Genomic DNA, 16,367 nt, shown 5'->3' on the forward strand with positions numbered 1-16,367 from the left:
CTCTGCATCCTTCTCATAGCACACACTGCAACCCAACTTAACATAATCAGCAAACTTTATATTGTACTTGATCCTCTCAACTCAGTCATTGACGTTGATTTTGAATAGCTGAGGCCACAACTATTGGTTCATCCTTATCTGTTCTTCTAGTTACAATCTCAAAAAGTCTAGAAGAGTTGCCAAACATGATTTCCTTTCCATAAATCCATGCTGATGCTGCCCAATCCTCACATTCCTTTCAATCCTTTGGGGAAATTGAGGTCTTTACCACTATTTCCTTGGGCCTTACAAGGAAGCAACGCTTAATCAAGATTGACAGAATGGATATTCCTTCCAAATAAGAAAACAATGTTTGAAGGGAAACAAAGTTTGTCATCTCTCCAACACCATTTCTGGTTTTATATCCAGTCCTTAATGATTGTCCGAGCCCAATAATGTGATCATTCAAATATAGCTCATGTATGCATTTCTGCCAGAGAGCATCATCCTGGCATTTGTAAGCATAGTTTTACAAAAACTTCCAATACCGCAAAGCTAAACATAACTCCCAAGTTCCTTCATAAATAACTTCATTTTTAAAAGCCTCATTTTATTGGTGTATTTGTTAGGTATAACTATAAGCTGCAAACTTTGGATAATGAAAGGACTCATAAAGCCTAAAGTCTTTTTATTGTGACTCTAATGTAGAAAAGCCCTTCAAGGCCTGTCGTAGAGGTATAATTAAAAAAGCAATAGTGACAAAAATGTAGATCAGAGACATGGGTTTTAAGGGTGGGGGGGGGGGCTGTAAAAGGGGAGCAGGAGGTGGAAAGTTTTACAGAGGAAATTCCAGAGGCCACAGCACCTGCAAGCACATCTGTCAATGATGGAATGGAGGAAGTGAGGTTATTCATGAACTGGTACAGAGTGCTTTTGGAGAACTGATCTACTGAGGAACTCATTTAATGGTGCCTCAGTGGTTTACTGTACGGGGGAGAAGGACCCTCTCCTCCATCTTTGTTCAGTGCTGTGCCTGAGGGGACCTTCCAACAACACCCCTCCTCCCCCCAACCACTCCACTAAACCCAATCTAGGTGAGAGCTCCCCTGTTCCTAGCAGTTGCTACCTCAAAGACAGGTATGATATAAGTAAACCTTACATTATACATTTATAAACTTCATCTACGTTGGGTTTTGTGGGGTCAACGCTCTATGCTGAGTGAAAGCTGGTGATAAGTATGTGCATGTGTATTTATATGTACATCTGTGTTTAAGAGCAGTACTTTAGTATTTATGGTGCTTTGGAGGTCTTTTTTATAAACACAGTGATAATGATACTTTGTTCTGCAATTGCTTTACAGGTAGTCCCCAGACTATGACAGGGTTCTGCTCCAGAGAATAGTTTGCAACCCGAACTGTTCACAAGTCAAAAATGAACAAGAACAGTGAGTGGGAGAGGATCCCAGAAACGGCCGTGATGGGACACCGAGCAGGTGTGGGGAAAGCAGCCACCAGCCGGGCTCACTGACTCAGTGAGTGAGCAAGTGAGTCTTCTCAGCGCTCCCAGCTCTGCTTGGCTCCACCCAGCCCCTGATTGTTGCAGCTCGGTGTGTGGGGTGGGGTGGGGAGGGCGGCGGGTAGAGAAGGGCCGCAGAACTGCCCTGTTACCACCCACCAGAAGATGCCTGCAGCCCCGCAGCAGCCAGCAAATCTGTCACCATCCCTCCTGCCAGTCTCTCAAACATTTGTTCGTACATAAAAGTTGTCCATACGTCGGCTGTTCACAACCTGGGGAGGAACTGTATTGTACTTGGGCTCTCCCTCCTGGCATGTCTCTAATTCTCACCACCACCACAAAACCATTTTCTGTGAGCCTTGGTGCTCTCTGTATGGCCCTCCAGCCTCCCTCTCCTCCACAGCAACCATAATGTGCACAGCCAAGGGGAGTGTTCCTTTAAGACCTGGCACCTTTTCCTGCTGCCGCACAGTGAAGAGGTAGCAGCTGGAATAAATTGGATGTGCTCCTGTCAGGATCCACACAGGTTATGATTTAATGCATTTTTTTGATAGGAAGCCACACTAACACTGTTGTACAATTGTTTGCAGCTGATTTAATATTATTTTTGGAGCCCAGTTGGCACCAATGTTACATCCATTACATCCAATGGAGCACCAAAAATGGTGGAATCAAATTTCTAGGCCTAGGTTTGTAAACAGTCCAGTGTGGTCCTGGCGGGTATCAGGATAGGGGCAAGCTGAGAGTGTCAAGGATATGTAAGGTGCAGGATGCGATGTGCAATGCTTTAGGTCTTCTTCATTGCTGATGGCACCAAGCAGTGGAAGCTCAGTCACTGAATACAGAGCAGCGGCAACAGGTCTCTGGCGCTGGGTGCTGCCTGTCCTCTCACTCAGACATGGCACCACACCTGACAAGAAGACACTGATAAAAGTGTGGGGGCCAAATTCTGCTCTTAGGAGCTCACCCACTCTCACCAATTAATGGGAATCCGGTGAAGCACGATACACCGATTCCAACCGCAAATTTGACCTTGGTGAAAGTGTGCATCACCCACCCCTGACTGCTCGCCGGAAGGATTGTTCCTCGCCCTGAAAAATATAGCTGGAAAATGGCCTCAGGAGATAATGCAATCAAACTGGTTCAGCACTACATCATCCTACCTGGTGCTGAACATTAACATTTCACCTGGTAGGTATCAGAAAGAGTGCTTGATCCTGTAATCTAAACAAATTTCAGAAGCTTATGCACATGCCTATATATTTATTCACTTCAATTATGTACTGTATTCTTTTTTTATATATCTTTATTAGTCACATGTACATCGAAACACACAGTGAAATGCACCTTCTGTGTAGAGTGTTCTGGGGGGCAGCCCGCAAGTGTCGCCATGCTTCTGGCACCAACACAGCATGCCCACAACTTCCTAACCAGTACGCCTTTGGAACGTGGGAGGAAACCGGAGCACCCAGAGGAAACCCACACAGTCACAGGGAGAACGTACAAACTCCTTGCAAACAGCGGCCGGAATTGAACCCAGGTCGCTGGCACTGTAATAGTGTTATGCTAACCGCTACACCACCGTGCCTGCCTAGAATGTGCTGGGGGGGGGGGGGGCGGGGGGTGCAGCCCGCAAGTGTCACCACTCTTCCGGCGCCAACAATAATGTGACCACGGCTCCTAACCTGTACGTCTTTGGAATGTGGGAGAAAACCGGAGCACCCAGAGGAAACCCACGCAGACACACGAGGGAAGAACGTACAAATTTTCTAAAACCACAATTGCAGATTTTTTTTATTTGTTCGCTGGATGTGGATGATGCTGCCATATATTGTCCATTGCCCCTGAACTGGGGAGTTAGTTGGGAGTGAACCAGGTTGGTGGGTCTAGGGTGTCAAATAGACCAGGCACATTTCCAGGATATTAGTGAACCAGCTGTGTTTTTTATTCATGGCAATCCATTAGATGCATGATTACTCAGTCTCGTTTCTATTGTAGCACCGGATTCATTGAATTACTTAAAGTTACGTTTACAACAGGCATGGTGGGATTCATGGTGCAGACCTTTGGCTGCAGGTCCAGTAACTTAACCACAAAGCTACCACACTCTCTGGTATTAGGGCTGTGGAATTGAAGCCAGTCAGAGACACTGAGCTCCTCACTGTGACCAGCTCCCAGCTCCCAGCGGAAGCATTGATCAGTCCAGGCAGACAGACCTCCCCTAAAGTACTTCAGTCCCACACAACAGGCTGTGTGGACCATCCCTATTTCTCCCTTCCACCTCCCCCACTTAGCCACCCCCCCCCCCACCCCCACCATCACTGGCAAAGGCAAGGGGACAGCTGGAGCTGGGCAGCCTGAGCAAGTCCAAGAGACCTCAGGACGATGCATTTCCCAGACCCAGCTCATGCATGGCAAACCCCTGACCATTCCCCCTCCCCCACCACCACCATCCCAGCATCCCCCCACAGGCCTACCTGCTTATTTGCTCTGATGTCCCACAAACAGACCTGCTGTCAAACTACAGGACATAACAGAGTGGGACTGAAAGGTACTGATCCTTCTTGAATCTCAATCACACTTCACATGTAGAGCTGTTTCCCTTTTGTTTCCATTGTTGCTCTGATCCTTGGCTCCTCCAAGAGGCAAGCTTACCTCTGTGACCAAGCTTTCACTCATCCTAACATCTCCTCCTTTTTGCTCAGTATTAATACCTCTGCCTTCAACGAGGAGTCAAGGGATAGTCGGCAATATTAAGAGCGCAAGTTGATGTTTTGAATAGTCAGGATCTGAATTTATATGTGATCGGTGTCAGCACCCACTGAAAATGTGTTTCTGCAGCCTGGAACTGAAAGTACCTGGGATACCCTCCCATCAACGCAGAGGGACTGGCACCAGTTGGGAACTCCATCCATAAAGCCAGAAAAAGGCCGTGGAACTGGGTCATTGAGACAAGCCGTATTGTAGAGGCAGGCAAGACTAAAATTGAACCAGAGACCCTAAGTATACTAGTTTCTGCGGAGGCAAAGGGATAGTCGCTGTTTCGGGTTGAGACCCTGCATCAGGACTGGTGCTGCTGACCTGCAGAGTTCTTCCAGCAACTCATTTTATGCTCCAGTTTCCAACATTTGCATTCTCTTGTGTCTCTAGTACACTAGTTTAGTGCTTTGCTGAATAAACTTTACAGAATAAAAAGCCTATCAAACTCACCCCACTGAAGCATATGAGAGTTATAGCAACGAAATCCCATTTTAAGTACAAGATACAATGAAGCCTTCAATCATCTGAGGTTCCCCATTAATGACTTTTGATATTGTTGAGCATGGTAAGCCAGTTTATGATTGATACAGTTATGAATAATATAGTTATGTCTGAATTTGTATCAGAACACATGAAAGATATAAAGATTAACCCCATCACTGTACAAACAAACCAACGTGTACATAGACTGACACGTGATCTCCATCTTAATGCATTTAAATGAACTCTACATCCCAAACACCTACACCAATTGTAATTAATGCCTGGTAACAATGAATTAAATGAGTTTGACTCATGGTTAGTTGATAAACAAAATATATGCACAATACAAAATAATTTCTGAAGGTACATTTATACCACTGACATAAACTTTTTTGTCGCTGACTTTGCAGAATACACAATGGATTTTTAAACTCTACCTATCTCCAAAGCACAGTTTTGCTCCTGTAATAGAGTCAGGCTCTGATAATGCATTCTGGCCTACAACAATAGACCTTTGCACCAACACAGCAGTTCTAGTGGAAATGAATCCTAAACTGGTGGAAAATGCAATTTCTGAGAACAGTCTGATCTGCCAGTCGTACGCGGGTTCTTTCCTTCTTAAAGTGCTCTCCAATTATTTCAAAATGATTTGTTATACATTTAAAGAGCTATCAGAATATCTTCCTGAACAAGCATTAAAACAAATTGCTCCATGTTGCAAAATTACAATATCTCCTTTAGATATTAATATCTTGTTGTTAGTGAGAGTAAACCTTTATTTCCCAATCAAGAAACATAAAGTTAGAAACTTTCCCACTTTAAATTACCACTAGATGATTTCTGATTTTATAAAATATACAGTATATTGTAATGATTACAAAACTCTCATCCACAAAACACGATGTCCTATTGATATGAATTCTGTGATATTTTATCAATGTGAAGTTACATTTCATTTCAGTCGAGAACAACTGCTTACTGCTAAGACAATTTTGCAATGAAACTCAACTGATTAATACTTAGACACAGCAATTGTTGCTTTTGCTCTCTGCAATTTCTGATACTAGGGTTCACAATGAAATTTCTCACTAAAATACAGCAGCCAAGGAAAAGAAAGTCAGATCCTACCTTGAGCCTGTGCTGCAGAACTGTGGGAATATCCAAGTGATAATAGGGCTGTCTCGATGAGCTGGTTGAACAACACATCTTTACGGATCAGCACAAATTCAGCATGCTCCTCTTTCCCTTCACTCTCCACAGGATTGTCTGACTGCTCCACCACACAAAACACTGGCAGGGTAGACCCTGAATAAGGGAGAAACAGAATCTAAATAATACACAGGCTTTGGTTTCGAAAAGAGTCAGGTCTGATCAGAACCCAATCACCACTAACGCTGTTTGACAGGATGAAGATTTTGTTCGTTGACTTGTTTATTAATTCCAGCACTACACCATTGGCTTTGGTAATCAGACCACAGTTCAGAACTCAGAGGCAGTCCTTATTGTATACATCACTAAAAGCCACTGAGGCAACTGCTTTACCAACATTTTAGTTTTGGGATAACCCCAAAATACTTCTCTTCATTTGAAACTGTGACGATTTACTTAATGACGACATTTGTTACATGAGATCCCAGAGTAAATCTGGATTTGTAAAGTCCTCTGAGCAAACAGATCAATTGCCATGAGATTCTACTGCAAGGAAAATGCCAATTATCCTTCCCAAAGTTTTAAACAGAAGCAACAGCATTCCTCTAAAAGAAAGCAACCAGGTTTTCAAACAAAAAATTGCACCCCTATTGGGATCTCATTTCCCAAAAAAATCAATTTTTTTGCAGAATATTCTCCTTCTATTTAACTTTATTCCCATCTCATACATATATTCTTTTATTTTGAGCAATGGGTTGGGATGTGGGATATAGTAATGGTTTGATGATGGGCTTGCAGCATTACTAGATATAATGATAAAAAAATGATTAATATGCTATAACCGTATTACTCTGGGCTATGAAAAATATTTCTACCTCCGATAATTCTGATCTCTCATTGCATCAAGTTCAATAAATTGACATGCACAGATTTCTTCAAGGTTATTCACGATTCAGAAAGCAATGTTGAAAATATTACCAATGGAAAAACTGAGAAGAAAATAATACCAAAGTTGATAAGAGTTTTTTGCAAGTTTGATTATTAGAGAGAAACTGCTTGTGACAGTGTTCTCTAAATACAGGCTCAGCTCTCAACTAAGATATCAGATACAAAACAAAACAAATGGAAACAATAAGGCTAAAAGGCAATAACTGATTCCATTCATGCCAGTCTGCATTTATCTTAGTCAAGCTAGTGTGTATTTTCTTTAACAAAGCAAAAAACATGAAGGCAGAAATATTTGATACTGAAAACTCATCAGCGATTTAAAGTTTGCATTCAGCCCAATATATGCTCTATTCGGCTTTTTCATTTAAGTTACCCTCGGCAAATAAGTTTACCAAGAGAAATTAACATTTCATTCTATAAGTTTCACTTTTGACTAAGATTGACATGATTGGAGAAATTATGTGCTACAAGGGGCATACTTCAATGCATCACAAAAGCTTGACTAATTCCTTATTTTACATTTAAAGTCTTAAAAAACCATGGCAGAATGGGTGGATGTATTCAGTGGCAAGCTGGGAAGGAACCGTTGCTAGCTGGAAGATGATAATGTCTTCTGTAGATAGGCCTCAGTATAAGTTTAACAAAATATGGTTAGAAATATAAATGTATATTAAACCAGGGCATCCAATACAATGGCGGTATATAATTCTGAAAGTTGATAACACAATATTTCTGATTTGCTGATGGTAAAACTTGTAATCCCCAACCCTGACAGTTCAATATATTTTGCACATTTCACCATATTATGAAATAATTTGACCTACATATGTGACACAACACGTATCAAATTCTGTTTCAGAAACTTGAGTCCAGGTTTTACCCATATAATTTACTTATCTTGGATTTTTATAACTTTGCATGTTGTCTTCATTTATTTTCTATCCACAACACACCAATTCAACAACCCACTTGCATATCTTCTGAACAAGTGTAACAATAAATATTTTATATCTCCAATATAATGTAATTTTACTCACTCCAAGGTTCTCAGTCCAAAAATTTTAATGGTGCAATGATCACACTAAACAGCCTTTTTGTTTAGTAATATTTATTAACCTACACACTTTGTGGTTTGATTAAAAAGTTGTTACATTAGTTTTTTCTTACGATTTACTTGATTCTTTCAAAATTATTTGAAGGTTATTCCATAATGTTTTCAAGTTTCAATTGCTGTGATTTTAATCAGAGTAAATGGAGTCTAAGCTTTAAATTGAGGCAAAACATCATAGTTATGGAATCAAATTAATGCCTCATTTGTTCAGAATTTGACAGAGATTATGGTTAAATTAATTGTGAGAGCAAAAATCTAAATAACTGAAAGCAGAATACCAGAGAAAGACAAGCATATTGAAATATAAGGAATGATAAGTTAGTATTCTAACAACCCAGACAAATAGTTGGTTATTATTTTGGCCACATTCACAAAAGAACAATATTACAGCAGCAGACAAAATACTTCGGGCACATATTCGTAAGAACCTAAGAAATAGGAGCAGGAGGAGGCCATCTGGCCCATTGGTCCTGCTCCGCCATTCAGTAAGATCATGGCTGATCTGGCCGAGGACTCAGATCCATCTACCTGCCTTTTCCCCATAACCCTTAATTCCCCTACTATGCAAAAATCTATCTAACGGTGCCTTAGGTAGCCTCTACTGCTTCCCTGGGCAGAGAATTCACAAAAGAACAATATTACAGCAGCAGACAAAATACTTCGGGCACATCTTCGTAAGAACCTAAGAAATAGGAGCAGGAGGAGGCCATCTGGCCCATTGGTCCTGCTCCGCCATTCAGTAAGATCATGGCTGATCTGGCCGAGGACTCAGATCCATCTACCTGCCTTTTCCCCATAACCCTTAATTCCCCTACTATGCAAAAATCTATCTAACGGTGCCTTAGGTAGCCTCTACTGCTTCCCTGGGCAGAGAATTCCACAGATTCACTCGTCTCTGGGAAAAGCAGTTTCTCCTCATCTCTGCCCTAAATCTATTCCCCTGAATCTTGAGGCTATGTCCCCTAGTTCTAGTCATACAGATCTCTTGGAGGGGTTATAAGACCTGAGAACAATTACAACATCTTGAGTTTGACCTGAGATGGAATCATTTCAGTGAAATTTAGTGGGCTTTTATTTAGGAAGTTACCATGTTTGCACCTTTGACCTGATTTTCCAAAGTAAATCAATTAACCATGGGTAAAAAGGGACTCTTCTGAGCAAAGAAGGCTTGGGGTAGATGAATAGAGGTCTTGAAAATGATGAAAGGTTTTGATAGAACAGATGCAGAGTGAATGTTTCCCCGTGGGGAAGAGCATTACTACAGACTTTCATAATAAGATAGACACCAAGAAACCTGGTAAGAATTCCTTACCTAAAGTGTGGTGAGCATGTGAAACTGGCAACCAGACAGAATGGTTGAAGCGAATAGTATAAGTACATTTAAAGGGAGGATGGACAAGCAAAGGAGGGGAAAGGGAATGGAGGTTTCGACTGATAAATTAAGATGGGGAAAGACGGGAGGGGCTCTGGTGAAGTAGGAACTGCTTGGACCAAATGGCCTGCTTCTGTGCCGCACATCCCACATATAACCGATGCAAAACCACTAGTCTCAACTATACTGATTTTCACTCTTCTTAACTAAAGTGAAATCCCAGATGCTTCGGTTAATTGACTACTGTAAATGCCCCCTAGTGTAATAAGGGGACGGTGTTAATGGGCGTGTGAGAAAGAATAGGTTACAGGGGAAATAAGTGCGTTGATGGAAGTGCTCTGAGCCGGCATCTGTGTCGTAAGGAATTACGAATATGAAATTACCTTCCCGTCTCCCCTAAGTATAACCGAAAGTCCTCAATCGGGCTCACCGCTGCTACCTACGTGGGAATGCAGCACAACTCTGACTTTTGCATAGCGGCGGCGTGGAGGAAGAGAAGTTCTCCCACCATCTCGGACCTGACTCTTGCCCTGGACTTCCTGAAGGAGGATGTGATAGTCAAGGAGCGCTGGAACATGAGGACGGCGTGATACTTTAAAGACTAATTTTGTTCAAAGATGAACTAAGAGTGGCCTCAAATCACATTCATTCCTAAATACTGCAATCCACATTGGCAATGGGTAAACCTGGTGCGTTAATCAACCACGGGAATCAGGCCGGGATTCGGTTTCTGCCTTTGAACTATATCATTGGGGGTCGCGTCCCATTCTTTGTACGATCACAGTGTTCCTCTCACTTTCCGTACAAGTTTTCCACTCTGCATCGGCACATGTCAGACACACGAAGATACCCCGTGAGGGTTGGTTCTAAACGGACTTGGAGGCACTTTCGTTCAATGGTTAAAAGGGGCGACGCTACACAACTGGAACGCCAACCCGCCGATGGTCAGCGTGGAGACCACTGACTGGGAAGGGGCCCTTTAACGTTCCCCCCTCGGGGGTTTGTGTGTGTGTGTGTGTGTGTGTGTGTGAGAGAGAGAGAGAGAGAGAGAGAGAGAGAGGAAGAGATTGGGGGAAGGGGTGGGGGAGACCCTTCACGTTTTGCACTGACTGCTCTCCAGGGGCTTGACAGGTACTGTTCATACTGGGCAGGTCAACAGGGAACTGGAACTCGGCCGTGTTTTCTTCCTGTAATCCTACACCCAACACACACACACACACACACAGTTTAATCGAGATGAACCCTGACACCCAGCATGAATTGTGCCTCTGCTGTCAGTTCGCCGAGTGTTGCATCCTACCTCCCAGCGCCTTGACCGGAGAGCCGTTGGATCTCCCTTTGCCTCCGTCCGTCGGGCTACCGTTCGGCTCCAGTCTGGCCTTCTTACCGGGTGGTGGCCCTTGCGCCTCGGGGCTGGTGCTCTTTCTCTCCGGGCTGTCCCGGGGGTAGGGACAAGGGCTGGTGCTCCTCATTTCCATCCTCCGCCACCAGTGTGTCGGAGCTCCCGATTGCCGTTCACCGTGGAAAGTGCATAGACCTGAAAGAAAGAAGAGAGCGTGGGTCAGGTCTCTTGTGATCACAGAGCACGAACTTGCTCGACCTCGGAAGCGAGCGAGCATTTTGCGGCTGCATTTCCACAGGTCACACAGGCGGAGATTTGCGCGATGCCCTTTATTAGGCGTAACTTTCAAATAAAGTCGGGTTACTACTTATAGCAAGCGATGGTGAAGGCTGAATTAAAGGTGCTCTCTCACACGCAGGCACACCGACATCAACAGAGCTACATTAACATACATTGACTCAGCCGGCGCAAGTCTGGTCTTAACCTTAATGTCTTAGCAAACCTGCAGCTATTTGTTTCAGGCGTCTATAAGTGTGGCATTGAAAGTCAAGACTTTGTAAACTCGAATAAACGTTGAACCCTTTTAATGGACTGCGGGAAACGAAAACTAGGGCATCAAAAGTCATCACAGAAAAGCTTTCGCTTAAACGAACTTGTCACATTACAACGCTCTCGCCAGCTGTTTGACATTTTTAAACCAGACAGGAGCACTTTGTGCTTCAATACTTGGGGGAATAGCGCCGTTTAAATGCACCAAAACGTGGTAATAACGCTCGGCAAGGCTGAAGTGACTTCTTATGACACCGTAATCATATTTAATGTTTCTATCTCTATCTCCAGTGGGTGAAATCCAACTTTTAACTGCTCCTCAAATGAAGGTGGCTAGTTCGCTGGAGACGAGGCCGTCCGCCCCCCCCCCCCCACCTTCTCCCCCCCTCCCCTTTTTCTCCGCGGTAGTTTGACAATAATGTCTCCCCACTGGGTCCCTGTGACTTACTATCTAGGATGTGTCTGTTGGCAGGATGTGCTGAGATGTGACTCTGTCCATGTACGAGGAGCAGGGGATCCAGATCTGAAGGTTGAGCTGGCGGGCTGCAGTCACCGACTCAGACCCTCGTCTATATCTCCCGCCGCTCTGATGTCCGGCTTCTGTCGGATCCCGCAGGAGGAGGGAGGTGGATGGAGAGAAGGGATGGGGGTGCGAAAGAAACTGGAACTCTCTCTCTCTCACACACACACACACACACACACTGCACGCCGGAGATGCTCCCTTCAAGCGGCCACTCCTTGTCACAAATTCATATATAAATTATCTTTAAAGAACTATCTCTCTCCAAAACAAAAAGAGAATTTAAAAAAATAATCACTTCAAAGATGCACTATGCAAAGAAAAGACTTCCAGGGGGGCTGGCGTTCCAATGGAAAATGGAAAAAGCCACCCGTGTCACTTTGATCATTTCTCTCCACGATCGAAGCCTTGGGACTGACAGCGACAGAATGAGGGAAATTATTAGTTGCGTTGACTCATCAGCCCTCCTTGGGGTTGTCCTCCTTTCTCCTGATCCCTGCTCGCTTCCGTTCCTGGTCCGGGAGAGACTTTTATTTTGCATTCAACGGTGAAGGGTGATCGAGCCCCCAAGGTGAAGGAGAAGGGGAGGGGGTGGGGGGGGGGGGGGGAAGGGGGAGGGTGAGGGGGGTGGGGGTAGCGACGGAGTCTTGCTCTCGCTGCCGCTTTCTCGGACAGCGGCGCTCAGTTTGATTAAAGAAATAACACCAGAGAAAATCTACACCCCCTCCCCAGCGCACACACACCATACACTTCCCGTCTTTGCCGCGCAAGAATTTTTAATCAGCTTGATTACTGTAAGACGGTTCGCATTTATTACAGATAATAACACCACATGACCAGATCATTAGATGGCTGGTTGAGCCTTCTGAATAGATGCGCTGAATACAGCAAATACACACACACACACACCACTCATTTACAAGCACACGCAGAATGCAAAATCACAAATGCAGAAATACACAAATTGGGGCACACATATGCAGCCAAACAGACACTGATTGTTACATGAACCACAATGGCCCACGGAGATGCACACAATACAGAAGCACACTCTCCCTACAAACGCAAGGTACTGTACCCCTTTATTACTTCGGACATAGATAAGTTCCTGTTAAAGGGAGATGCGTTTAACACCCTCCCCAAGGTGTTAACAGACAATCATAAGCGCAGAGCTGTCCTTCCTTTTATTTTTCGAAAGAGGCGTTGGATAAATAAAGCAAGTGCACTGCCATGTAAAATTAGTTAATAATAAACTGCATTCTTGATAGACAGATGCTTTCGGCTTTTAATAATTTATCAGAACGAACGTAAATTTGTCTAGGAGCCTGCAATGAATATTTAATAAAGTCAACAGTTCCTTTCACTCCCTTCCTCTTTTGTCTTTTAAACCCGAATGTTTGGAAATGTCACCTAGCCCTACATAAGTGTTTGCGCGGAGTGCACCGGGTGTCCTTGGACAGACCGTCGGAGAATCCCCGCCGCTGGGAAAGTGGAAGTAAATTGATTTTGCTCTCGCTTTCTCACTCCCTCCTCGAATTTGACACCAGTCCGCTGCTCTTTAACCCTCTGCAGAAGAGCCGCCAGTGAAAGAATCTTTGCTCTCCTGCACCTTAAAATCTTTGTTTCTCTTAATCTTTATTTACCGGTGTCCCTACATCGTGAATTCCATAGTTTGGAACTCAGCATACCTAACCACACGACTCTCACACACACACAGTTATGACCAGACAACAGAAACTTGCTGGCATTATTTTGTTACTCGCCTGTGCGGGTGACCCAGTCAAAGAGCTCGCAACTTAAGGTGGCTCCTAACTGTTAAAAACTTGGTGCCTCCATTTCAGGAAGCAAAGTGCATTATAACACAGGATAGAATCCAGGTTTACAAATGCACTTTTGCTACTTACAATTATTAATATTGTAAAATAAATAATATTTCCCCACGTGATTAATCTCCTAGTTTGAATAGTGAAAATAACATGAGTTAAAGGGTTAAATTAATCACTTTATCTAAAATTAGCGACGGATATAAGCTTATTTCAACACTGGACTGATTGCCAATATATAGAGGACAAAGAAAAATCCAAATAAGTATTTCAACTCGGTATCCAAACCCACAAAAACTCTCTACCTCCTAAGCATTCAGATGCAGGACAGGGTTCTCAAGAAGCCAACTGCATTATTTTGCGCCACGGCGGCTCGTTATACTGAAAGAACCCCGGCAAAACGTATTTTCTATTAATTTCTGGTTCATCCCCGACAAAGTTCCATTAATGCAACTGCTTTTTGTGGGGATTTTTTTTGCGTGTAATGCAATTGCATTTAATTTGCAACACTTAACGATGCAAGATGTAGCACCTTCATCTATTCCGTAGCAGCTAAATTAAAGACTTTTCCAACAGTTAATTTTTCATTTGCAACTGCTTCTTTGCATTTACAAACAACAAACGGTTAATAACTGCTCTCTCCCTCCCCAGCCCTGCAGTACAGATCCTCCTTAAGTTCAGGCGGGAGAGCCGCCCGTACGGTGGCGCCACTGTGCCATACACTAAGCGTAACCGGATCGCACAACTCGAAATTCCTACTTGCTCTGGCCTGCCCTGGCCACCCATTCACATGTCAATCGCCCTCATCAGCTCGAAAATAAAATAAAGTGGGGCCAATCGCGAATTGGATAGGGGAGGGGGGGGGGGGGGAAGAAAACACAGAGCAGAAAGAGCAAACATTACCTTGAGGCAGAGGCGACTCGTCTGGAACAAAAGCAGGACGGGGAAGAGAAAGAAAACTTGAAAGCAGTCGCTGATCTTCCAAAATAAAGGTTAAATCGTCCCGGAGAGTTGTGCGAAGTGAGGCGGCCGCAGACGCCCAGGAGTCAGTGAGTAGAGCCCTCCGAAACCGCGCATCAATTGCCTGATAATATCTATCGTCGGAATGATAAGCTTGTTTGCCTTCAATGCAGTCTGGGTCGATATTCATTGCATTTTAATTGGTTTTATTATAGATCTGCAGTTTAATGCTCATCGGACGCATCTGCCGGCACATTGGGTGCCCATTGAGTAATTTCCAATCGCAGCACGCAGTGATTTGCATTTGTCCTCTTTCTTTATATAAAGCGCCGGTGGAAGCCGGAGAGTGTTTATCTCCAGTGTGGTATCATTTATTAACTATTTAATGCATAAAATATGACAGCTGTTTTCATGGGGCGGCAATTAATTGCTCAAGTTTTTTTTAAGTGGCGGAAGTTTGACAATCCAAGAAAAAAAAGTCCCCTGAAGTGGATGGACAAGCCCGCAGATGTAACTGATTGCAACAGAAAGTTGGATAATTTTTCACCCGCCAGTCATCCCTCCCCAGGCCGGCCGGTTCTCCCCGGAACTTGGCGGGGTTCAGAAAGTAAGATAAAGTGAGCCGTTGCTTGTTATTCTTCCCGCTGTGCGGCAGAAAATGATATTCCTCCCCGAATATGTTTTGCTCGCTTACCGCCCGTCACAATCAAGCCTTTCAGAAATTAATCCGTTCCAAACCTCGACCAAAATGAGAAGGAACGATCGAGGAAATCAAATCTATAAAACCGGGCACGAATGAAGACGCGGCTTGGTGAATTGCAGGAGGACATCCGAGAGATCGCCGGTATCATGCTTGTGATGTTACACTGTATGTAACGTTCTCCCGCCGGCCATTCTGAGTGTGTCGGCCCAGGGTGAAATATTATCTATCAAGTATCCGCGACAATCTGCGACAGACCGGCGTGAGCCACCAGTTTTGAAAGGCTATGTTTCAGGGGAGAGAGACAAGGCGCGAAACAAAAAATTTTTAAAAAGGATCAAAACTGAACACACTCTCTTTCCGACGTTGTAAAGCTCACGGGATGAGAATGTGCCAATTCACAAACTCTGTACGAGCCAACTTCAGCAGCGCCGTCGCTTTTTTTTTGTTGCAAAGATCAATAACTTTTCTGTCTACAAAGATATTTTATTGTAAAGATTCAAATCATACTTTGAATGATGAAAACTGATTATAAGCTGAAAGTTTGTCTGGGGCCGGTTGGTGAATGTTGCAGTTTCCCACTGATACTCGATAATTCCCACAGCACCACGACAGGCCAGGGCAAAAAAAGGGTCCCAACTACTCACCTTGTTCAACGGACTACAAATCACGGCTTTCCACAAGATCTCGCCGAGACTTTTTTATATGGAAATGTTTCCGCAATAGAAGCAACATCTTTAACACGGCGGTGCAAGAAGTGTTCAGTAACATTTGAAATGCCAAGAAAGCTGCACTGTGTCCTTTAAAGACAACTTGTCAATTTAAGGTCAATTCCACAAATTCCCAATGAAGCGACTTGCCTGTGTGTCTGAGAATATTGCGAGGGAGAGCTAAGGCCATTGAACAGACTGCCGCAGTTGAAATACGGGACAACATTGCAGAGGAGATTGCTCGTTGCCCGTGCTTACAATTCCCAAATCATTGAAAAATGTATTTTACTAGCGTTGACTCTCAAAAGGCATTCGAAACCACTTAATGTGTTTATTTTTATAAAATCTCTCGTCAATATTTAGAGCACCTTTCTGTTTACTTTCACCGCACGCATAATACTAGAAGTATTTGATGTTAAATGTGCATTTGTCGTTGACATTTTAAC

At 43.7% G+C, this 16,367-nt stretch overlaps 1 protein-coding gene across 1 annotated transcript in view; it reads right to left on the reverse strand.

Annotated features, from left to right (window-relative positions):
• Positions 1–11,954, reverse strand: part of satb2 (SATB homeobox 2) — a 173,980-nt gene extending 162,026 nt beyond the window's left edge. Inside the window, exons 1-3 of the mRNA XM_052020441.1 lie at positions 11,657–11,954; positions 10,618–10,854; positions 5,866–6,042 (exon numbers count right to left, since the gene is read on the reverse strand). Coding sequence (XP_051876401.1) covers positions 5,866–6,042; positions 10,618–10,795 — 355 coding nt within the window. The 5' untranslated portion in view covers positions 10,796–10,854; positions 11,657–11,954. The remainder of the gene's footprint in view (positions 1–5,865; positions 6,043–10,617; positions 10,855–11,656) is intronic.
• Between the last annotated feature and the right edge of the window lie 4,413 nt (positions 11,955–16,367).

The sequence above is a fragment of the Pristis pectinata genome, chromosome 1, assembly GCF_009764475.1.
Source record: "Pristis pectinata isolate sPriPec2 chromosome 1, sPriPec2.1.pri, whole genome shotgun sequence".
Classification (NCBI taxonomy): domain Eukaryota; kingdom Metazoa; phylum Chordata; class Chondrichthyes; order Rhinopristiformes; family Pristidae; genus Pristis; species Pristis pectinata.